The following is a 26,084-nucleotide window of genomic DNA, read 5'->3' as shown; positions in this document are numbered from 1 at the left end:
ATAATTGTGAAAATTTATGTTCAGTATATACTCATGACAGCCAATAGCCATGTTTTTATATTGTGATAGCCGCTGACTTCTCAGGAGCAATGCCCTGTGGCCATGAACATGCTAAAGAATGACAACGGGCGAGGCACCTCTTTCTATATTATGGCAGCGCAGCTCAAAACGGTCCAGTTAATGAGTGGAACCTTGGCCTGTGCAAAATAAAGATCAATGAGGTAGCCACTTATAGCGTCCAACATCTTACACCCACGAATGATAGGTAGCAGTAAGCTTACAAATAGATGAAAGCATACCGGAAAAACATTTAATGGACATACTTTGCAGGCCCAAGTCAGTTTAATGCACATTATTTGCTAATGAATATTGGCAGAATGAACATGAGGACGGAAAATAAAGCACATATGAGGCACGTAATGGTGGTATACTTGTGCTATTGTTCCCTCTAAACTAAAGTCTCGTGCCAATATAGGTGACACGAACCAGAGAATCAAATAGGGTAGATATACAAAGTAACGGCGAACATTCGCTTACCCATTCTGCCAGCATTGATAACGCGACCATAGCTAGCCAGTGAGGAAGCACAATAGGCAAAATTTCTTTCACGTACTTTTGCTGGCTGCCAGCAGAATATCATAGATCACCATACCTGTGACGTTTACGTACTTGTTACTAATTGTCCTACGTGTTCATTTTACAATGATATTGCTTTTTGTCAGGAAACGTAAAATTTGTACTTAATAAGAAGCAAGTACCCAGTTCTTACCTATAGCGTACTCATCTATCATGCTACGGGTGTCTTCACAGACTCTGTGCTTAGTCACCAGCCAAAGACAAGCAGTTAGAATTCTTGGGCATGCAAGCCGCTAGCATCACAAGATATAAAGCAATATACTTCGTGCACTATAGATTCGAACCAATGTCTACATGATAAAAAGTAATTTAGGCTGCCCGAAATTTTCATTCATGACATCAGTGCTGTCAGGCGTGTCCACGTTTCAGAACAGCGCTGTAGGTTTTGACGCATGTAACTATTATGATGGTCCCTAAACTCCCCACAATAGAACCACCTTCAAAAGTGCAGGAACAACTTCTGAAACGAACGATACATTCAGGAAGCAGAAAAGGCCGGTGTGATAGGCCTTATCTATAAGGGTACTACATATGAAAACGCGATCGGCAACACTTCTGCACAGTTCACTTGTGAGGACACGCCCATCGCGTAGAACGAGCACTTCTACACCTAGTAACGCTGCGACATACAGCACGTATATATCACGATTTGTAGCTTGCGAACACATTTCATAACAGCAAGAACGATGCTCGAACGTCGTGGTCACCACGGCGCATCGCAGCCGGCGAAACGGCTCAAACGCAGTAAAGCACACGCGGAATGGCAGCGAGAACGAGGCAATAAAAACTTACCGCTATTGCTCGTATCATGACTTCTGAAAGTTGCGAAGGACTGGCGTTCATTACTTCGCGGTAACGAACCGCTTACACAGAACAGATAGCAAACGCGTACGCTTGATGCACCGATCGGACACTATTTCGCCACGCCCTGAACATGTGTCCTCCTCAGAATGCACGTGTAGGTGATGGACTTCCCGTGTGCGACGCATACGCGAAGCATGGCACTAAAAAACACGAAGTCGACTGCTTCAAATATTTCTTCCGGCCGCGCTCGTGAACATATCACACACTTCCTGAGCTCCGTCTGTTTCTGTCGGCGATTGCACGTACTGATGAGGCCTGGAAGGGTACACCGGCTTGCTTCACTCGATGACGATTTCCGTGGATGCCAGATAACTCTAGTAAAAATCACAAGAAAGAGAAAAATAGACTGATGCGGCTGTAGCTTAGGCCTCGCCTCCTCGCTTCGCTTCGAGCAAGCGCCATGTTTGCCGTGATGACGCCCGGCGCCGTCCGCCTCAGACCAGCCAAATGAGAGACGAGCAGGCGTGCGGATTGCAAAGTTGCGACCGCTCGTCCGTCTCGACTAGAGCGCCACCCACACGCAGGCGGACGGGGGCGGCACGGGCGGCCGGATTGACCATGTTTGTGACCTAACCACGCGAACGAGCGGAGCGAAGTATTAAAGAGGGAACGCGGAGTGCGGCGAGTGGCGAAAAAAGTAACCTCACGCCCCCCGCAAAAGCGAAGACAGCCCAAGGAGGACAACGGAGCAGGAGGCTACAGTAAATACATGAGGCAGAAAGCAGAGGACGAAAGGGGGAGGGGGGAACGGCCTGCGCATGCGCTGAGTTGATGGCGGCCACGGCAGCTGCAGCCGGGTGCGCGGTCAGCGCTTCCGATGGGGGCAATGGCGGTGCGAGGTGGGGAGCACTACGCTCTTCCGCGGTGTCAGCTGCTGAGGTCAGTCCGCGGTACCAGCGTGTGTGTCGGGGATCACTGTTCCCGCAAGAGGAAATGGAGAGCAGATACGAGTAAGGCTCGATGTGGCGCTCCATTGGGTGTTGTGGCCACAGAAGCTCGTGGCACTACACCCCCACGATGAAGGGCCGCTGTCGTTACTGGTCGAACGAACGCGCGAGAACAAAAGCGTATTGCCGCGCAAGACGGGTTGAGCGGCGACGATGGCTACGATATGGCGCCGTAGTAGCTCGCGTCGTCTGTATGGAAGCAAAGCGCTGTATCAGCAGAGGCCTGCATGCGGCGACTGCACTGAATCGCACACTCGCGTCACCAACGCGCTGCCTCTCGCGATCTCCCGATTAGCGAAGCCGTCACGTCGCACTTCCCCTGCTTCCAATTTTCCGCGCGCTACAGATTTTCCGCACCAGCTACGCTACTCGCAGCGTTCTGTTATACAGGGTGCCCCGGCTAACTTCAGCCAGAGTTTAAATATACGCGAACGCGACGTAGCTGACGGAACGAAGGTAATGTTTTTGCCGCCGCTTGAAGATACTCGGATTATTAGGGAGCTTTAGATGTGGGGGACGGAAGCCTTGGCGCCTGCTAGCGCTTGGTGCCGCGGTATTGTGCATGCGCAGACTAGTCTACGCGTGCACAGTACGGTGGCCCCAAGCGGGCTCCAACGCTTGCGTCCCCCAAGTCTAAAACCCTCTGTTATTGTTTTTTGTTCCACTTAATTCAATGAACTTCTCTAATATTACAATTAGATGAAAAGTGTCAATGAGAAAATTGTAGAGTAACATGAAAAAGTGCCGATACAGCTTTCCGTTGCTCAATACGTGCTACATAAGTATTTTTGCGAGCATGAAAGCAGCCCGCGAATCCACGCAAAGGGCCTCGAGCGGCCAGTCGCGCAGACAAGATGGCAGTCGCGCATTGCATGCTCTGCCCTTATCAGCTCAAAATAGTCAGACCTGGTGAGGGGCCCTTAAAAAATCAGTGCTAGGACAGCTGACACAGGTCAGGAAGCAGCCTCAACGAAGCTCTGAACTAGAAAACCATTGCCTCTTTGCTCGTAAACTCCTTCTGTAGAAAGTGAAGCTCACGATTCAGAAGTAAGGGAAGCTCATACTGCTTCTAAACACAATTGCCTAGCAACAATACTAGGATATGCAAGCTCTCTCTTTTGCAGGCTTACCGACGACACGCGTTCCCTCTTTATAAAACAGTATTCGTGGAGATGGCGTATAATGCAAATCCAATTGTGCATCCTGGCCAGCTTGTTCAAAGCACAAAAACAGCACGTGTACTTTGGCCAGAAGTACTTTTGGAGTGGCGAATGACCCTTTGTGTGTGGCCAGTGTTTGGCCTCCGCCTCAACGCTCTCGGTGTAGCAGTCTCTGGGGAATTATGACGAAGACTCTGTATGAGAGCTGGAGGTATAACCATGTATGCTGTATGGTTTTGCGGTCGTCATGCGGTGGTCATTATGGTATAAACCTGGGAACTGGAAGCTGATCTCGATTTGGCCGTAGCGTAGTCTGTTGAAGGCACCTTATAGCACTCCACCGGTACCACCATGCCTCTGAGTGTTCGGGTGTGCTAGAGGAGACTATAAAATCTCTTTTTAACTTCGCGCTTCACTCCCCCACATACGAAGAACGTTCAGAGAACGGCTTCCTGTAGAGAAGTGCAAGATAGGCATCGAATGGTAGCTCTCTTGTTTGGTACGAAATCACCGAGCACTGTTGAAAAGACCCGAAAATTCTCCCCAGATGCTTTCGCAGCATATCTCCCAAATGTGCTAAGTACGACAAGGAAATAGTCTGCAAAGTTTTTCATTACGGTGGCGCTTTGTGCGAATTGGGGGGGAGGGGGAAGTTGCTGTCTGTCGAGCTAAACAACCGTCAGGCCTATTAGGGCGGGTGCCATAGGAGCTTATGGTGTGTTGTTGTGTCTTACATGGGCACAATATTCGAGTAGTGTAGACTTGAATTCTGAGAATTTGTGCTTCCCAGCAACGCATTACCACTTTTGCAACTGCTCCTCTACAATACCCCAATTCGAAACTTTGCTGCGGAGAAGTTTTATGATCCGGAGTTTCAACCATAAATGCTCGCGTCGAGCACCTCCGTGCTGGATATTAGACCACTGAGTATGAGTAACTACCCTTCCTTTATTAATAAAGGCCGTATACAATTATGGAATAACATGCCTTTGTTCGGATGAATGAAGGGCGAAAGTGCTCTGACATTGGTGTTGTCTAAGCACTTGTTCACTCGTAAGGATGACTAATCGTCCAATATTCCGCATTGCAGGACGAATAGCCTATTATATTTTTACAGAGGAGCAAGTCGCGACGCCTTGACGGCGTTGTGAATCAATCTAAGGAGACACGCATCCTAAGTAAATCTCAAGATAAATGAATAAAGTGAATGTGATGATAACGGAACGTAAGTCGGAACTCGCAGTGGAAGAAATTCTGAAACCAGGTACAAAGCAATACCGACATAGTTTTGCATCACACTATTTAAACGATGCATTCTGCAATTGCTAAGCTACAGGGCAAGAATTCCACAGAGAGCAAGCGTGGCAAGTTGCGCGAGTCCATTCTCTGCCTGTGTCTTTCTCTTCTGGAAGCACTCCAGAACAGCCGTGAATGTTGCCACAGTAACAGAAGAAGAGGAAGGAGCATTCACGGATAACAAGAATAACCGCGCTAACAGAAATCGACAATCGCACAGCAAAACTGAATTAGACAATGATTGGAGTTGTGTGGAAAGAAGAAGAGGTCAATATGTTTTAGACAGCAAACGCTGAATGTTGACAGCTAGTTAAGGTTAAGAGAAATAAAAAGATGAGCTGCGCACGTTATGTACTGCGTAGAATAACTCGTGGTATGTTTCATCAATAGTATGAGTGCTGATGCAAGGGAACAGTAGTACGGGGTGTCAGAGAATATGACGCTGCAATGAGTACTTGCAGGCGTATAATATACTCAGTTCGTGAAATACGGTGGTTATACAATATTACTTAACTTACAGACACTGAAATAGGCACAAATACACTGACACTGTCGATTATGACGCATGTCGTATAGTAGTAGTACCAGTGTGCGATTCTTTATTGGACGGTATCGCAATCACACAAGGGAATATGAGAAACTCCATGTATTTTAACCACATCCATATGATAACACACGAAATGACGCTACAGAAAGCACAGTGGAAATTAATTTACATGTTTACCTGAAATGCAGATAATAATGTAACCAGCAATCAAAGTGGACGAATTTAGCCACTGGTAGCCGCAACAAATAAACACAACAAACGCAATAGCTCTGATCAACTACTTTACTATCCTACTTGACCTATCCTGCTTTGAGCAGCTGCAAATTGAGATAACTTTACTTAAGTTTTAGTTGCTGTAAGCATGGCCTTATCACGAGGCATGCCATATAGTGCGTGTGTGTGTGGTTGGGTGGGGGGAGCGGTTAGGGGAGGATCTTGATTAATTTAGACCACCGTTCCCTAGCGTGCTCCCAAGCCATACTGCTTTATACTCGAGCTTTCTTGCATTTCGCCTCGGCGGAATGTGGTCCACCCGGATAGCCCCCGACGTCGAGCTCGACAGCGCAACGCCGTAGCCACTGACTGGGCCACCCTGGCGCCTCGAGCAACTGCCAACAAAGCTCTCTCGGCCAACTGTTGTAGTTACGATTCAGTCTGTAAGCACGGTTCCGTTGCCCTCCTTGATGAGATTCGCGACCAAGGGAAGGTGATGGGTGCTGACACTGTAGGATGCTATTAATGTGCCACGTTCAGTTGCTCCCATGGAAGAAACGACACAGCTATTACAACCACGCTGTGCGCGCATGCTCCACGAGAAAGCCTAGGGAAAATTACGCGATTTTAGCTTAACGTGAACTACAGTTGAGTCCAAATAAACTGAACTCGCCTGAACGAAAATGCCGGATAAACGGAACAATGGTGTAAACTTTGGTTCGCCCGAAGTAGCCGAACTGAAGGCAAAATTTGATTAAGCGGAATCCATCTTTTTATCAAGTTCTTGTAAATGAAATTCTAACCGGAATTGCAATTTACATCGTCAGCTAAGCCTGCCAAGCATGTAAAATGCTAATACTATGAATAAGAAAAATATGTTATACCACAGGCAATTCAGGGAAAGCTTATGCAATTTAAAAATATCCAAGTTACAATGGTGTTCAATCGTGAGGACTTCGGTTTCATCTCTATTAATTTATCATTTCTTTATTTCATTTATTAAGCAGAAGTAATTTCCTCTATGTGTCCTTGTTGGCATTGTTGGCTTCTTATAGGACTAATAAAATTGGGACCCTCGGTTAACCTCCATTAGTTTATTGCATAACGGGTGTCTCGAATCGGTCAGCACTGATGCCTTCAGGTAGCATGTGCGGCTCATTGACCGCTTGCCTTCACCCAAAAAGATCACGTTCTCATGACGCCTACGGCCGAAGGGAGGTCTCGCATCCACCGCCAAGGTCTGTGAGGGGTGGTGCCTACTAACACTTCCAGGGTTCTATTAGGAAGCATAAACACCTAAGAAAGTGGATGGGGAAATGGTGCCGCGGTAGCTCAATAGGTAGAGCGTCGCACGTGTAATGCGAAGATTGTGGGATCATTCGCCACCTGCGGCAACTTGTTTATTCATAAACTTTCACTTCCATTAATTTATCGTTTCTTTATTTCATTGATCAAGCTGAAATAATTACCCTATCCTATGTTGTCTTTAGCGTCAGTGTTTGTTGGCTTCTTATGATATGAGTATATATATATATATATATATATATATATATATATATATATATATATATATATATATATATATATATATATATATATATATATATATATATATATATATATATATATATTGTTATGTGCGAAGGAGACCGTTTTTAACCCTTACGGATGAAGGGGACCGTTTACTTTAGGTCGCGAAGGTGAGCGCAAGCGCGGCCAGCTGGTTAATCAACTCAGCGTCGTTCTCTTCTTCCTTCCTCTACTCGGGACCGCAAGCACGTTCACCGGTCTTCGTTTTCTTCATGCGTAACATTCCCCTCGTCACAGACGAAGCCCGCCGGGCGAGTTAATCCATTTGCCTTGACGTGAACAATTTCAAGCGGGCGACATGGACGACTTGTGTCTTGGCAGCTCTTCTGCCACTCGCCGTGAGGCGAGCTATGTTATACGTGACTTCCGTGAGTCTGTTAACAATAACAAACGGTCCATCGTAGGTGGCCAAAAGCTTTTGGCATAAACCGCGTTTCCGTACTGGAGTCCATAGCCAGACTAAATCACCAGGGCGATAGGTTACCGGACGGTGGCGAATGTCGTAGCGTTCTTTTGATCTGTCCTGCGATGCCAAAGTGCGCAAACGAGCAATACGACGAGCTTCTTCGGCAAGGCAGAGAGTCTCGGCGACAGTGGGATTTTCATGGCTACAGAAAGGGAAAACAGTGTCGATTGTGTACCGGGGTGGCCGTGCGCACAGCAGGAAGAAAGGGCTATAGCCGGTAGTCTCGTGCTTGGCGGTGTTGAACGCGTACGTGATAAAAGGCAGTACGTCATCCCAGTTCTTGTGGTCGGATGAAACATACATGGATAACATGTTTACAATTGTTCGGTTGGTGCGCTCCGTAAGCCCATTCGTTTGTGGATGGTATGGTGTCGTGTGACGCAAGTGGGATCCACACGAACGAAGCAGCTCGTCTACGACGTCCGCTGTGAATTGTCGTCCACGGTCGCTGATGATCACGCGAGGCGGACCATGTCGCAGGATCACATATTGCAGCAGGAATGTTCAAACGTCAGTGGCAGTTGCGGAGGGCACGGCCGCCGTCTCGCAGTAGCGCGTGAGGTAGTTGACGCAAACAACTATCCAACGATTTCCCTTGGCTGATTTTGGAAATGCACCTACGAAGTCAATGCCCACTTGTTGGAAAGGCGTGCTTGGAGGCGGGATCGGCTGCAGGAGACCAGCTGGAGTAGTAGATGGCCGTTTGTGGCGCTGACACTGCAAGCAGCTGGCCACATACGTCTCAACAGACTGTCGCATTCCAGGCCAATAAAAGCGCTCCTGAATTCGGTAGAGTGTCCTCGCCAAACCTAAATGGCCAGCCGTAAGGTCATCGTGCATATCACTCAGAATCGCTGTGCGAAGGCTCTCCGGTGCCACTAGGACGAAACCTACGCCAGTGCTGGAAAAGTTCTTCTCATACAGGAGTCCATCACGTACACAGAAAGAGTTTGCTGCCGTCGAGGCGGTCGCAGCCGTGAAGAGCGGTGTTAATTTATCGTCTTTTCGCTGTTAGGCGTTGAAGCAGTCGAAGTCTGGAAAACGCGGCGACACAGAAGCCACGAGGTGATCGAAGTCGTGGGTGTCACAGTCCGTAGTGCTAAGTGGCATACGCGAGAGGCAGTCCGCATCAGCGTGTCGTCGACCGCTCTTATAAGAGACGGTGAAGCTGTATTCTTGCAGTCGGAGCGCCCAGCGCGCAAGGCGGCCACAAGGGTCACGAAGATTCACAAGCCAACACAACGAGTGGTGGTCGGTGACCACTGTAAAGGGGCGTCCATACAGGTAAGAACGAAACCGCTGAACCGCAAATATTACCGCGAGGCATTCATGTTCCGTGACAATGTAATTCTGCTCGGGCCTACTTAATGAGCGGCTTGCATATGCGATCACGTGTTCGCGGTCACCGTAGCGTTGAACTAGGACGGCAACAATACCTATGCCACTGGCATCCGTATGGAGTTCCGTCGGAGCTGAAGGACTGAAGTGTTGAAGAACCGGTCGTGACGTCAGCAGAAACTTCAACTGACGAAAAGAAGAGTCGCTCTCCGGAGTCCACTCAAAGGGGGTGTCCTTTCGTAGCAGGGATGTCAGCGGATACGCGACGTCGGCGAATTTAGGAATAAATCAGCGGAAATAGAAACAAAGCCCCAGAAAACTACGGAGCTCCTTGACAGAGCGCGGTGCACTGAACGCTTCAACGGCTGCTGTTTTCTGGGGATCAGGGCGGATGCCATCCTTGTCGACGAGGTGCCCAAGCACAAGGGTTTGGCGTTCACCGAAGTGGCATTTCTTAGAGTTTAAAACTAGACCAGCGTTTCTGATGCAGTTCAGGACAATATCCAGGCGCGAGTTGTGTTCGCTGAAGGTGCGGCCAAAGATGACGACGTCGTTGAGGTAGCACATGCAGATGTTCCACTTCAAGCCGCGCAGAACAGCGTCCATAAATCTCTCGATAGTTGCCGGAGCGTTGCACAATCCAAATGGCATCACATTAAATTCGAAGAGCCCGTTAGGGGTTACAAAGGCAGTCTTCTCGTTGTCGTCAGGACGCATCGGAATTTGCCAATAGCCAGACCGTAAACCGAGGAAAAGTAAGACGCGGAATGAAGGCAGTCTATTGCGTCATCAATACGTGGGAGTGGGTACACTTCCTTTTGTGTTATAGCATTCAAACGGCGATAGTCGACGCAAGATCTCCAAGATCCGTCTTTTTTTTTTTAACAAGAATCACTGGAGCTGCCCACGGACTCGCTGACTGTTGTACGACTCCCCTTTTCATCATTTCGTGCACTTGTTCGTTGATAATCTGGCGCTCTGATGGTGAAACACGATATGGCTTTTGTCTAATTGGATTTGCCGAACCCGTGTTGATGGTATGGCGCGTTCGAGACGCAGGGATCGCAGGTATTTTGCCCTTCTGCGCAAAGTCGAATACTGAAACGTGCTTCGAAAGCACACGCACTAACGTTCGGCGTTCACTCGTGCTGAGCGAGTTATTTACCATCGACATAAGGGCTGTTTCCGAACTGTGGCCATCGGGTTCTTCCGGCACATCTGTAAGTTCAGCCACTGATAAGGACGCGTGTTCCGTGGCGAAGGCTAATTTCATGCCGTCTGGTAGCATAACGGGCTCCTTAGAACAGTTTACTGTCCATAAGCCAGTGCGTCCGCCTTTGATTGACACCACACAATGTGGCACCAACACATTCTTCTTCACACAGTTAAAGTGCATCGGTTCTACGGTAGCCTCGAAGCTGTCGCAATCGGCGCCGCAACAGACAACGGGAACGCAAACGGTAGATGACGCAGGTATGACCATGTCACCACAAACACACAGTGTAGTTCCGCGATCTACCGGGTTCTCCAGGAGTCCTGATGGAATCGCACCACTTATGAATACTTTCCCTGTGCGGCAGTCGACAGTAGCACCACACTCCCGCAAGAAGTCCATGCCCAGAATAACATCATGGGTCGTCGACCGAGGAATAATTACAAACTCTGTCGTAATAACATGGCCTCCCAAAAACACGTCAGCACTACACACACCAATAGGTCGCAACGGCTCGCCACTCACTCCACAGAACTTTGAATCTTCGTCCCATTTAAACAAAACCTTTCGCCCTAACACGTGTTTAAAAGAGACACTCATAACAGAAATTGTTGCGCCTGTGTCCACCAGAGCCATCACAGGGACATTATCTACTAGAACGCGCACTTTGTTTTTCAGCATCAACACAGGAGGTATTTCTGTCAGTAGCATGTCTCCAGATGACCTCACCTCCATCGGCCGCGCTAGCTAGTTTTCCGGAGACGAAGGGGACGTGGTGCGATGCCGTGGTGAGGGAGAACGGGGAGCACGATGTTGCGGTGGTGGTGCCAAACTCCTGTCAGATGCCGGGGAGCGATTCCAGGAGCTGCTGAGCCAATACTCGTCGCCAGATGATACGTGTGCTGGCTACGGGGCACCGTGTGACCATTCGGAGGGCAGAGAAAACTCTGAGGGCTGGCCATACCACGTGGTCATACGCTGGTTGCCAAACCGCGTATGACCCGGGACACCGCAGGAATAACACACCGGAAGAGGTCGAAACCTTGGTTGTTCGTCGATGAAGTGGATATTATAATTTTCCCGCGTGTAGTGGGTTGGTTCGTGGCGTGTGTCACGACGATACATCGAGCGTCGAGTAGGCGTGCGTTGAGCGCGTTGGTCATAGCGCGGAGACGGAGGGCGTGTTGTCATCCTCGACTGTGGGGCTGCGCTGTACTCTACGGCCGCTGCGGTAACCATTGGTTGCCAAGGGGACGAATGTGGCGTCGTCATAGGCTCACGTGACTTGTACACGCCATGGTGGTCAGCAGTTGAATGCAACTCCTCGCGGCGGGAAAGTTCCTCGCGGACAATCTGTCGGATGGTGGAAGGAAGGTCGAGGCAAGTACTCGTGTCCACACTGGCAACCGTCGTAACGTTTGCCAATCGACCAAACTTTGGCGCAATCCGATGCATCTTGAGCGTTTCAAAAGTTCTGCAGTGCCGAATGACGTCAGACACAGAACTGAGGCTCTCCTTTCCAATTAGAAAATTGTACACATCCTCAGCCACTCCTTTCAGCAAATGTCCAACTTTATCTTCTTCCGACATGCGAGCACTGACCACCTTGCACAGCTTTAATACTTCTTCGATATATGTTGTGCATGTCTCACCTGGTAGCTGCGCCCGTTGAGACAGTGTCTGCTCTGCACGCTTCTTTTTGGCGATTGAGTCCCCAAAACACGCCTTTAGCTCGTCAACAAAATGTTCCCACATCGTAAGCGCGTCCTGGTGGTTCTCGTACCACACGAGGGCGGTATCGGTCAGGGAGAACACCACATTGGTGAGCTCAGCGGTTGCATCCCACCCGTTGGATTTGCTCACTCGTTTGTAGTGTACGAGCCACTCGCCGGCATCTTCCCCCGCTTTGCCTCCGAAGGTGGGTGGAACTCGGTAGTATGGCAGCGGACTGCTAGGCGCTGCCCTCGGAGCGGATCCTTCTTCTGGCATATCGAAGACGGTCACGGCTGATGGCGGGAGGCCGGCAAGTCGACGGCTTCGACGAAGCTGTGGCAGTGACGGTTCCGTTGTTGTCAGCGGTACCCCGCACCTCCACCACTTTGTTACGTGCGAAGGAGACCGTTTTTAACCCTTACGGATGAAGGGGACCGTCTACTTTAGGTCGCGAAGGTGAGCGCAAGAGCGGCCAGCTGGTTAATCAACTCAGCGTCGTTCTCTTCTTCCTTCCTCTACTCGGGACCGCAAGCACGTTCACCGGTCTTCGTTTTCTTCATGCGGAACTATATATATATATATATATATATATATATATATATATATATATATATATATATATATATATATATATATATATATATATATATATATATATATATATGCGTGTGTGTGTGTGTGCGTGTCTGTGGTGTGCTTGTGTGTGTTGAAGTCTATGTGCTTCCAATCGCACTCTTGACGAAGGCCGAAACGGCAGTAAAGTCCGGTTATTTTTTCCTGCGTGCATCTCTTCTTTGAACTGTTTCTGTGCCGAATCCTGTGAGTCTATGCGTCACTGACTGTATGTATATATATATATATATATCATAAGAAGCCAACAAACACTGATACCAAGGACAACATAGGGGAAATTACTTGTGCTTAATAAATCAAATAAAGAAACGATAAATTAATGAAGATTAAAGTGGATGAAAAAACAACTTGCCGCAGGTGGGAACCGAACCCACAACCTTCCATTTCGCGTGCGATGCTCTACCGATTGAGCTACCGCGGCGCCGTTTTCCCATCCACTTTCTTGGGTATTTATGTGTCCTAGTAGAACCCTGGGAGTGTTGGCCAGCGCCACCACTCACAGACCTTGGCGGCGGACGTGGAACGTCCTTTATGCCGCAGGCGTCACGAGAACGGGTGAAGGCAACTGGTCAATAAACCCACATATGCTACCTGAAGGCATCAATGTTGCCGGATTCGAGACCCTCGTTATGTAATAAACGAGAAGAAAGGGCGTTAACGGAGGGGCCCGATTCGGTTCCCACCTGCGGCAAGTTGTTTTTTCATCGACTTTAATCTTCATTAATTTATCGTTTCTTTATTTCATTTACTAAGCACAAGTAATTTCCCCTATGATGTCCTTGGTATCAGTGTGTGTTGGCTTCTTATGATATGACTAATAAAAATCGGGCCCCTCGGTTAACCCCCTTTCTTCTCGTTTCTATATATATATATATATATATATATATATATATATATATATATATATATATATATATATTCACGTCAAAGTAAAGCCTGCAGGCGATCAAGCCAAGGGAGGCATAGGGGTAGTTGGTAGTCGGCTGGCAATGGAAGTAAAGTATAGAAAATGATGAAGACAATGGAAACGAAAGTGGACGAAGTCATAACTTGTTGCCATCGGGGACGTAACCTACAACCTTCGCGTCATAATACATACATATATAAAGATGAATCTTGTAACAGGACGGCAGCAGTTGCTTTCCTAAGCAACAGGTTTTGTCATAAAATGGTTAATCAGTGCTACTCTTCAATCTGCAGGTCCATCTTACTCCTCCTCGTGGCTGCGGCGGTCATTGCTTTCATGGTAGTCCTCATCATTGGCACTGTCATCTTGGCACGGAAGGATACGAAGAAGCTCTCCGCAAAAATGCGGGTGGCTGCGACAAGCCTGACAAACACGAGTCTTAGCGCGAAGACACCACTGGCTACAGCCCCCGTGAGAAACGTCGTCAATGGCTCCTCTGCTCAGAGCACAGTCTCGATGGAAATGGAGAACCTAACTTGCAACGCATCGGAGGCTATTGGACCCGTGCGCTCGGACGAGGCTGTAGGGAACTCAAACAGTTCCAGTGCGCCTGAGCATAGCTTGATTCCGGAAGCCGGTACGCTGAACACAACGAGCGAGATCCATGACCACGAATACTCCATGCTCGAAACAGAAACCGCTGCGGCGGCATCGGAGCCGGCCAATGCATCTGGTGTAGCAGCTGGTGGCGATGTAGGAAGAAGCCATGTTAGCTCGGATGAGGCCACGAACGCGTCTGGTGACGAAGGCATGTTCGCGATGAAATTCTCTGACAGCACGGTAGTGAGTCCCTCGAGTACCATGGACGCAACCGTGGTGCGTCTGGATGTCTCGAACAGCGCACAACCATTGAGTACGGAGGAAGTCGAAATTGCAACGTCAGGGACTCCTGGGGTGGATATGAGTATTGATCAATGAACACAGCAGGCAGCATCGAAGGTATTAAATCCACGTAGGCACTTGAAGGCGGAACCCGAATAAAATTATTTTCGTTGCGAAAGCTGTCCGTGTTCTCCGTCGCCGCCTTATAAAAACCTGCAGTGGTTTATAATTTTTAATTTTCTTCTGCCGGGTTATTATGTGAAGTGAATTATTCACCAGTGGTAATTGTTTCACAATGAAACTGATACACCTGTTTAGAGTATCCTAGACTAGGTGCTCTCACTAAATGACAACCTAGACAACTACCGAGAGGTGATGCTAATGCGTGTACGTGTAGCACTTGAGATGCTGGCGACGAGGTTGTTTTCTGCCGGAATTGTGCTGCCGTCGCGATTCCTTGCCGTTACTGCAGTGAAAGTTCTTCGATTTGGAGCAGAAACTGCTGTCGTTGCCGCATTCGTCGCTCATTGCCGACTGGAGACGGAACACCACAGACGCTTATTCCGCGAGATTTTGTAAACATACAGAATACTTGAGAGAAGCTACCGTATTTACTCAACCAAGCCGCACCCTGTTTATGTCCGGCACCCCCACTTTGAAGCTCCAAAAATTGGAGAAAGTAAGGTCGCTAAACATGACGCTCATATCCGCTAACTTTCGCAAAGAGATACTGAGTGCACTAATTGTGTTTCCGACGATGGTGTTATCATCACCGTATTACACTATGGCCATGTCTTAGGCAGTGCACATTAAAAAAAAAATATGGGGTTTTACGTGCCGAAACTACTTTCTGATTATGAGGCACGCTGTAGTGGAGGACTCCGGAAATTTCGACAACCTGGCGTTCTTTAACGCCCACCTAAATCTAAGTACACGGATGTTTTCCCATTTCACTCACATAGAAATGCGGCCACCGTTGCCGGGATTCGGTCCCGCGACCTCGTGATCAGCAGCCAGACAGTGCACATGGTGCGAAGCCTACCAAACCGCAAATATGGCTGCCTACCCAAGTGAAAAATACTGTGCCACTACGACCCAGTATCTAGTGCAAGTGAACCTAGTGTTTCTAGTATAAGGGGCCCAGTGTCGCTCTGGATACTGCATCAGTGAGCTGGTGCGGCATACTGGGAGCCTGCCGATTGTATATAAATTTTATTACGACTGGCATTCTTAGGGTACAGTAAAAGAGAATAGCGCAAACCTGGACGACCAAAAAAGTAGAGGGACACACACAGAAGCGCTTCTGTGTGTGCTCCTGTCATTTTGTGGTCGTCCTGGTTAGCGCTACTATCTTTTACTGGACTTGTACGGATTCGTCATTAGAGAAGTTTTACTGAAATTATTAGAGTACTTTACGCAATTTTTGGGGGTAACTTTCTTATCTATGTCTCTAACCATCTTCCCGGCAACCTTGGTGAAGCTCTTCGTAATTAATGGTCGCATGTCCAATGGGGAGCGCGTCGGGCTGTTGCGCTGCAGCAACATGGTTCGAAACCAATTGTCGGACCACTTTCAGTCACCGGTTATGGGGCATGGTGTACTTATGCGGCGCTCTTCAAGGAACCTGTTTGACGCGGACATGTGTCAGTGGGGATTGGAGACAGGGTACGTGGCAATGGGTGTGTTCACTCGAAAAACAAAGACAAAAACAAAGGAGTACCTGCTTGTCCCATATTTCCTTCCCTATTCGAGAGTTGATCAACCCCCTTCGTAAGAAAGTAGAATAGCTCCCCATGACAGTTTTATTACTCCACCGCCAGGGAGTGCTAGTACTCTTCCGCAGACTGCCAATACTCGCAACCCCAGAGTAATAGTACTCCCACAGACTGAGTGCTTCTAATCCCTCAAATAGAGTGCTTGTACTCCTAACAGAGAGATTTTACTCCTTCACAACAGAGTGCCAGTACTCTTCACAATAGTGGGAAAGTGCTCATTATTTAGATCCATGTTAAAACAGACGTTTGGGCGAGTTGGTAAGACATATTTGAAACAGAACAGCGCGGTATTCACGGGGACAGCAGGGAGAAACGACACGGATGAGCGGTGACTTACAACTGACGTTTATTGCTTGGAACGAAGCATATATAACCGCTCCAACCAACAGAAGAAACCAAAAAAACCATACATATATTCACCATCATTCCTACACGCTGCACTGAACAGGGGAGATACCTGTAATCATCATATCGCCCCGCTAAAAATGCTAGTTCTTTAGACGTAATGGATAGGGAGGGGCTACTGACGCATGCGTCTTTTGACGAGGCGATGTGCGCTGCTTCGATGATTTCACGGGTTAGTTGGTTACTATGTTTACTTAAAATTTGTATTCTAGCGAAGTCAGGGTGGCCGGCCCTAGTGTCACAGTCTCTACAGTGGATGCCCAGATGCCCTTTTACTTTATTGTGCACATTGTTGTTGTGCTTCTTCAGGCGTTTATTAAGGCATCACCCCGTTTGACCGAAATAAAGCCTGCCACATGACAACGGAATGGTGTAGACAACGCCCTCTTTACAAGAGACTAATTGATTTTCATGTTTAATGTTGCACTCTCTTGGAACGAATTCATTGTTAACCATTTTGCACATCTTCCCAAGCTTATCCGGCACCGAGAAAACTACTTTGACACATGCTCTTTTAGCTCACAGGTATGATTACAGGTATCTCCCCTGTTCAGTGCAACGTGTAGGGATGATTGTGAATATATGTATGGTTTTTTGTTTTCTTCTGTTGGTTGGAGTGGTTATATATGCTTCGTCCCAAGCAATAAACGTCAGTTGCAAGTCAGCGCTCGTCCGTGTCGTTTCTCCCTGCTGTCCCCGTGAATACCGCGCTGTTCTGTTTCAAGTAGATCCATGGTTACGTTAAAAGTAATTCGCAATGCTTCCGAAGCGCACTGCCGATATGTGTATACTGAGATGCCCCCCTTGTGTGATCAAAACGAGCACATCGTGGACGTTATTATTATTGAAGGTAGCCGTATCGGCCCTGTGTCACAAAGAACCAGGCAGCGGAGCCTTCCGATCCGTTTGGGGGTGAAAGTTTTCGGGGTATATATACGCATGTGTATAGACAGTGCAGCATATTCGCTCGCGACGACTTGGCCTTTCGACGCAGCACAGGATGGAAATACCCCGTGCCTCGTCGCCCTACGGGTGAGAAAAGCGAATACTTCCACCATTACTGTGACCGTTCCCCGTTTTAAGTGCAGTTCGAGGTCGTCAGAAAGCCTGTATAGTTTGCCTAGCCGAGTTCACGGTCGCCTGCGCACGTCAGATTCCGGAACAACAATGTCAGAACCGTTTATAAATCGTTCTATATTGAGTTACATATCGCGATCAGCAAGATAAATCTACTGCAGATAAATCAAAGAAGTTTTTAGGGATGTAATATTTACCAAATGGGCTGCAGAAACTTCCCAAGCGCGCTACCGATATGTGCTTACTGAGATGCCCTGTCGAGATCAATTTGAGCACCTAGCCCTCTCCGTTAGTGTTTCGACACTGCGGTGCTCACTGCGCATGCTGGTGAGATCGCTTTGTATGTGTATCAATATGCGCTTTCCCTATCGCACACCAGCTGTCGCACCGTCATATTAAATTTAAGCAACACGCTCACGCTCTTTCCGTAAGTGTTTCGGCGCCGCTGTGATCGCTGTGCATTTTCGTTGAGTCTCTTTGCATGTGTAGGAATATGCGCGTACCCTGCGGCACTGCGGTTGTCACACCGCCGAGATCAATGTTGCTCCAGAATGCTTGCTTTTCCCTATAGTCCTGAAAGTATATTATGACAGGGCAATTAGAAGAAATTTTCCCCAGTCTATGGATTCGAGCTACAGATGAACACTGCACTCCCAATTTAGCAGAAAAGAGATCATCGATAACTTTTCTGCGCAAGTCCGACTCTGATTCAATAGGATCTTCCTTTACTCCAAAAACAATTAAATTTGACCTCCGACTTCTATCTTCTAAATCTTCGAGCCTCGCCTGATGCCGTGTAAGTGCATCCTGCACACCATTCAGAGCTATGCTTATGTTGTCAATCCCATCTGTTGTCATATGCAGATCTTTTACGTTTGCCTCTATGAGACCATATTGAAGGAGACTATATTGAAGAAAATGTTGAGATTACATGTGATGATGTGGAAAGCTCTTGGCAATGGTTCGCTAATGTGCGTAGGCATTGCATTAAAAAATACGTTCCAAACAGAAAAATACCTAAAAAGCGGAAACATCCGTGGATTACTTGTGAAATTATGCACATTAAGCGTATACTTAGGAGATATCGTAAGAAGCAGGGGATGTCAACGCCACTGTTTATAGAAATAAAACGTGACCTATTATCAAGGACTAAATATTTTACACACATATTAGCAGAGTTTTTAAAGACTGATCCGCAGAAATTTTGGCAGCGCTTGAGTAAACCCGAAGATGCACTTACTAAAATAAAAGTTAGGGACACGATTATCACTGATGCTGCCGAAATAGCTGAGAATTTTAATCAGTATTTCTACGAGGTGTTTTCAGAATTAGATGAAGCTGAAATAACAGCAGTGGCTGCACCAGAGGATGACACTGAAGTAAATCGTGAGGGTGCCCTGGCGATGCTCTTGAAACTGGGCACTAAAAAATCCGCTGGACCCGATGGTCTTCCGAATGTATTTTTGAGGCGTTACGCAGAACAAATATCAGGTTGCCTCACAGACATCTTTAAACTCTCATTAGCAAATGGAAAAATTCCTTCAGATTGGAAAATAGCACGTGTGGTTCCCGTATATAAAAAAGTGATCGATTGTCAGTTCCAAATTATCGGCCTGTTTCCATAACATGCAGTTGCTGTAAGATGTTGGAGCACATTGTATCCGGTTACCTGCGAAAGTTCCTGAGCGATCATAATCTTTTTTCTGATAATCAGCACGGGTTTAGGTAGGGGTTATTCACAGTTACTCAGACTGTTTTGTCTGTACATGAATTTGCGCGGTTGCTTGATATGTCCCGGCAAACGGACGTGGTTTTCTTTAACTTCAGCAAGGCCTCCGTTAAAGTGCCACATGGCCAACTCGTCTATAAGATGGAAAGTATGGGTATAACATTTTTGATCATCCGATGGATTGAAGCCTACCTTAACGACAGACGGCACTATGTGGAAATTAATTAGACCGCTTCTAGTGTTGTTAATGTTCATTCAGGAGTTCCTCAGGGAAGTGTGCTGGGATCATTGTTGTTTTTAATATATGTAAATGATTTAGTTACGGCTGTTCCTGAAGATGTCTCTGTTAAGTTATTCGCAGACGACTGTGTTGTGTTTAAACAAATTTCATCAGAACATGACCACAGCTCTGTACAAAAAGCAGTTTTTTCCATTGAAGAATGATGTCTGAAATGGGCTATGAAACTTAATAGTGAAAAAACTGTTCTCTAACGTATAACTAGAAAAAAGTCTCCCAGTTTGTTTCCTTACTTTCTTCGCGGCAACATGATTTTGGAAGTTGAGAAATAAAATTATTTAGGTGTAACACTTGGCAATAAGTAAAAATGGTCGGCTCACATTACTAATATTTCTACAGCTGCATTTGGAAAGCTATGGGTTTTACGAAGAAAGCTAAAAACTGCCCTACACACATAAAAAAAATTGGCATACGAAACTTGTGTGCGGTCTTTACTTGAATATGCTTTAGTAGCGTGGGACCCATACACGAAAAAAGATATAATGATCCTTGAAAAAGTCAATAAGAAAGCGGTTAGGTTTATATAAGGAAAATACAAAAGGGAAGACTCTCCCTCGCAGTTAATGATCTCAAATAACATTCACACACCAGAAACCCGCAGAAAGAATTATAGATCGATATTCTGATTCAATAGTTTAACAGAAAAAAATAAGCTCCACCTTCCAGAGAGCATTAAGTGTCCTCTAGTGAGAAAGACTCGGAGCGTTCATGAGCGTTCACTTGCTCCCCTCTTCGCCAAAACTAACAGATTTAAATACAGTTTTTTCCCTAGAACAGTGCAAGATTGGAATTCGCTACCGGCATCTGCTTTTCCGCACAAAATGTTTCTGAGGCGTTACATCGTCTGCTTATCTGATAATATGTACGTTTTGTATCCTTGTACTGCTAATATTGTATAATTTTATTCTTTTGGTTTATTGCTTTGGTATCCGCGAGCTGCTAATATTGTACAATTTTCTTGTTTATTCTTTTGACATACGTGTGCTGCTAACATTGTATAAATTTTATTCTCTTGGTTATGTAACAATGTAAATTCATTCCTGCTAGGGCCAAGCAATGGCCTGCAGTATTCTGAAATAAGTAAATAAATAAATAAATAAATGTATAAATAAATAAATAAATAAATAAATACCGCGCACGCGCTCTTTCCGTTAGTGTTTCGACGCTGCTGTTATCGCTGTGCATTTCCATTGAGTCTTCTTGCATGCATAGGAATATCTGCTTTCCATGTGGCACAGCAGCGGTCGCAGCGTGGAGATCCCTGTAACGAGCGCGCTCGTGCCCTTTTTTCTAGCCTTTCGATGCCGCTCTGCGGGCTGTGCATCTTCGTGGTGTCTCTTTTCATGTGTAGGAACATGCGCATTTCATGTGGCACAGCAGGAGTCGCACAGTCGAGATCAATATAAAAACCAAACTCCTGCTCTTCTGCTAGTGTTTCGACCTTGCAAGTGCTTGCTGTGCATGACCGTGGCGTCTTTTGCATAGGTAGGAATATGCCCTTTCTCTGTGGCACAGCAGGAGTCGCAGCGTGGGGATCAATGTAGCGAGCGCGCTCGTGCCCTTTTTCCGTCTTTCGATGCCGCTCTGCGCGCTGTGAATCTTCGTGGTGTCTCTTTGCAATTGTAGGAATATGCGCGTTCCATGTGGCAGAGCAGGTGTCGCAGCGTGCAGATCAATGTAAAAAGCGTGCTGGCGCCCTTTTTCCTAGTCTTTCCATGCCGCTCTGCGCGCTGTGCATCGTCATGGCTTCTTTTTGCATAGGTAGGAATATGCCCTTTCCCTGTGGCACAGCAGGTGTCGGCGCGTGGAGATCAATGTAACGAGCGCGCTCGCGCCCTCTTTCCTAGTCTTTCGATGCCGCTAAGCGCGCTGTGCATCTTCTTGTTGTCTCTTTGCAATTGTATTAATATGCGCGTTCCATGTGGCACAGTAGGCGTTGGAGCGGGGCGATTAATGTAGCGAGCGCGCTTGCGCCCTTTTTACTAGTCTTTCGACGCCGCTCATCGGGCTGTGCTTCTTCGTGATCTCTATTTGCATGTGTAGGAACATTCGCGTTGCATGTGGCAGAGCAGGAGTCGCACCGTCCAGATCAAGATAAAGACCACGCTTCAGTTCATTCCGCTATTGTTTCGACGTTCCGGTGCTTGCTGTGCATGTTCGTGGCGTCTTTTTGCATAGGTAGTAATATGCCCTTTCCCTGTGGCACATCAAGTGTTGCCGCGTGGAGATCAATCTAGCGTGCGCGCTCGCGCCCTTTTTCCTATTCTATCGATGCCGCTCATCTAGATGTGCATCTTCGTGGTGTCTCATGGCATGCGTAGAAACATACGCATGCCATGTGGCACAGCAGGTGTCGCAGCGTGGAGAATAATGTAAGGAGCGCGCTCGTGCCCTTTTTACTAGTCCTTCGACGCCGCTCATCGCGGTGTGCATCTTCGTGATGTCTCTTTGCATGTGTAGGAACATACGCGTTCCATGTGGCACAGTAGGTGTCGCAGCGTGCTGATCAATGTAAAGACCACGTTCCTGCTCTTTCCGCTAGTGTTTCGACCTTGTGGTGCTTGCTGTGCATGACCGTGGCGTCTTGTTACATAAGTAGGAATATGCCATTTCCATGTGGCACAGCAGGTGTCGCCGCGTGGAGATCAATCTAAAGAGCGCGCTCGTGCCCTATTTACTAGTCCTTCGACGCCGCTCATCGCGGTGTGCATCTTCGTGATGTCCCTGTGCAGGTGTAGGAACATACCCGTTCCATGTGGCACAGCAGGTGACGCACAGTCGAGATCAATATAAAGACTGCGCTCCTACTCTTTCTGCTGGTGTTTGTACGTTGCGGTGCGTGGTGTGCATGTTCCTGGCGTCTTTTTGCATAGGTAGAAATATGCCCTTTCCCTGTGGCACAGCAGGTGTCGCAGCGTTGGGATTAATGTAAGCAGCACGCTCGCACCCTTTTTACTAGTCTTTCGACGCCGCTCATCGCGCTGTGCATCTTCGTAATGTCTCTTTGCATGTGTAGCAACATTCACGTTGCATGTGGCAGAGCAAGAGTCGCACCGTCCAGATCAATATAAAGAGCACGCTCCTGCTCTTTATTTATTTATTTATTTATTTATTTATTTATTTATTTATTTATTTATTTATAGTACGCTCAGGGCTTACAATGAAGCATTACAGAGGGGAGGGGCTAATAAATACAGATAAGTATGCAAGAAAGGAGAAAGGAAAACACGAATACTAATCAGATGACAATGCATGGTACAACGTAAAAATAACTCGAGAGCGACACAAAAAAGCATATTACGATAAAAATATAATTATACAAAGAAAAATGAAAAACTTCGGTAATACAGATTAAATATAAATACATGGTTTATAGGACAGGTTAGAGTGAGACAATAAGCACTGAATGATAGAAAATAAAGCATATTACAAAATACACTCTTTGTAGATTAGGTAGATAATAAAAAAGAAAACTTATCAACAATACGGCTCAGGAGAAAACGGAATTGCTTCGTTATAGATTCACATCAAGGCATACTAGGTAATATTAATAAGTGCCTTACGGAAGTTACCTGTGTTAGTTATATAGACTAGTGGATCCGGTAGGTGATTCCATTCCTGGCATGATTTTGGAAGGAATTAATTACCATAGGTAGACGTTTTGTGGAATGGGATGTTCACCTTATGACGATGGTCCAAGCGTGCAGAAGTAAAAGAGGCTGGTTCGATAAAGCGTGACTTGAGTGTAGGAATTAAGTGGTATATTTTATTGAACAGACAAAGGCGCGCGATTTTTCTGGGTTTGGAAAGGAGAGATATGTTCAGGGCAAGTCTGATGCTAGTTACGCTTGCTGGGCGCTGGTAATTGTTAAGAATAAAACGAACGGACCGATTCTGCACAGCTTCTAAGCTGTTAATTAATGTGAATTGATGAGGGTCCCATATCGAGGATGCATACTCTAGATTAGGCCCAATGTAGGTTGCATATAGCTGTTTTTTCAGGGAAGAAGGTGCCAGTGAAAAATTTCGTTTAAGATAGCCCAGCATGCGGTTAGCTTTTGATGTAATGTGTTCTATATGTCGTTTCCATGAGCGATTATTTGTAATGTGCACTCCGAGGTATTTATAACAAGATACTGATTCAAGTTGGATGTTGTTAAGATGGTAGTTATAAAAATATACTTGGTTGCGTCAGATTCTCATGAATTTACATTTTGAAGTGTTAAGATTCATGTGCCAGCGGGAGCACCAGGTTGTAAAGTTATCAAGGTCTGATTGTAATGTAACCATATCAGAATCATTAGTTATTTTTCGGTAAATTACGCAATCAGCGGCAAACAAACAAATAGAGCTAGTGATTTGATAAGGCAGGTCGTTAATATAAATGAGGAAAAGTAAAGGCGCCAACACAGAGCCTTGAGGTACACCCGATTCTACTGACACCTCTGGTGAGTCATTGTCATTGATGGTTACATATTGGGCGCGATTACAAAGAAAGCGGCAAATCCATTTGAATATTGAAGGGTCAATATTTAGAAGGCTTAGCTTATAGATAAGTAATTGGTGATTAACTTTATCAAAGGATTTAGAAAAGTCTAAAAAAATACAGTCCATCGCAAAACCCGAGTCCAAGAAAGCATGCAAGTCATTAGTGAATGTTATTAGTTGTGTTTCACAAGAAAAAGATTTTCTGAAACCGTGCTCATAAGGGCTAAAAAACTTGTTTGATTCAAGAAAGTTTACAAGGTGAGTGAAAATGATGTGCTCAAAAATTTTGCAGCGTACCGAAGTTAATGAGATGGGTCTGTAATCCAAAGGGTGATGTGGGTTTCCCGATTTAAAAAGCGAGTTAACCTTACCGGTTTTCCAATCAGTGGGTAGGGCACTGTCATTAAGTGATCTAGTAAAAATAAAGGTAAGTATGATGGAGCTGTATTCTGCAGTGTTTTGGAGAAATTTGGAATTAATACCGTCAATACCACATGATGATGACCGCTTTATCGTGAAAATTCTGGCTCGGATACCTGCTGGGCCAAGGTAGTGGGATCCATCGCCGGAAAGTTAAGGGATGTAAAAGGGGGATAGTCACTTAAATTTTCTGTGCAGAATGATTGGGCAAACGTGTTGTTTAGTACAGAAGCGCAAAGATGATTCGGAACTTGATCGCCTGAATCGTTTACGAGACTTATAGCGCTATCTTTGGTACATTTCATAACGTTCCAAAAGCGTTTTGGGTTAGTTTTTATCAGAGACGGCAGGGTTGAGTTAAAGAAGTTAAATTCAGACGTCTTTAAAGCGCTTGTATTGGCTTTCGCAGCGGATGTATATGCTAACCATCGATCAGCGTTTAATGACCTTTTGGCGGAACGAAAAGTCTGCATTTCTTGTTGGATAATCTTTTCAGATGGTTATTGTACCAAGGGGCGTTAGAAGATTGATCAATTATTCTAAGTGGAATATATTTGTAGATAAGATGCATTACTGTAGTTTTAAAAGACAACCACATTTCTTGAACTGATAAGTCTACATGTGTCATAAGGAAGTAGTCAAGAAAGGCTGATAGCTCAGAGTTTATAGCGTTAAAGTTAGCCTTTTTGTAATCCCTAATATACTTGGTGTGTTTCTTTACTTTTGTAGGCGGGATGGAAATGTTAAAGTGTAAGATGTCATGGTCGCTTAGGCCAGGCACGTGGGTCACTGGTGAAACCTTATCAGCATGAGTGGTCAGAATCAAGTCGAGCAACGAACTTGTAGTAGATGTGACACGTGTTGGTTTGATAACGAGCTGTGCAAGGTTAAAATCTACACAAACGTTAAGAAATCCTGTAGCCTGTGCAGATGTCGGATTAGAAAAGGGGCAGGAACGCGACCAGTCGATAGTGGGGAAATTAAAGTCTCCTAAAAGAAACATAGGTGATCCAGGAAATCGAACGGATATTTCGCTTAGGGTGCCATGAATTTTGTCTGCAAAATCACAATAGCGATTAGGGGGACGATAACAGACCCCTATGATTATTTTTTTGAAACGAATAGATAGGCAGCACCAGAGTAATTCCAAATTAGTAGTTACATTCAAAGGGAATGATTCAAAACTAGAGTTCATAGCAATTAAAACACCACCGCCTATTCTACCGGTGCGGTCTAGCCGATAAACAGTAAATTTCTTGTTGCATTGAAAGAGTTCGCCTGTCTCCATTTTGTGAGAGCCAGGTTTCCGTTAGTACAAGAATATCAGCTCCAGTATCGTTATTAAACTGTTCAAACTATCTCTTTCAGGAAAAACGCTCCGAATATTAGTAAAGATTACGGATGCTGTTGCCGATGGGCCTCCACCCCTCGCGTGAGCCTATTTATTTCCGGCATAGACACGTCCAGGACGCGTTGCTCCTGGGGAT

At 46.3% G+C, this 26,084-nt stretch overlaps 1 protein-coding gene and 1 long non-coding RNA gene across 2 annotated transcripts in view; one reads left to right on the top strand and one right to left on the bottom strand.

Annotated features, from left to right (window-relative positions):
• Window positions 1–14,502, top strand: part of LOC142557936 (uncharacterized) — a 41,347-nt gene extending 26,845 nt beyond the window's left edge. Inside the window, exon 3 of the mRNA XM_075670127.1 lies at window positions 13,817–14,502. Coding sequence (XP_075526242.1) covers window positions 13,817–14,501 — 685 coding nt within the window. The 3' untranslated portion in view covers window position 14,502. The remainder of the gene's footprint in view (window positions 1–13,816) is intronic.
• Window positions 1–26,084, bottom strand: part of LOC142557937 (uncharacterized) — an 82,400-nt gene that overhangs the window by 55,052 nt on the left and 1,264 nt on the right. The gene's annotated exons all lie outside the window — the stretch shown is intronic.

This window comes from Dermacentor variabilis, chromosome 9, assembly GCF_050947875.1.
Source record: "Dermacentor variabilis isolate Ectoservices chromosome 9, ASM5094787v1, whole genome shotgun sequence".
NCBI classification, from domain to species: domain Eukaryota; kingdom Metazoa; phylum Arthropoda; class Arachnida; order Ixodida; family Ixodidae; genus Dermacentor; species Dermacentor variabilis.
This window is presented reverse-complemented; position numbering and strand designations above follow the sequence as displayed.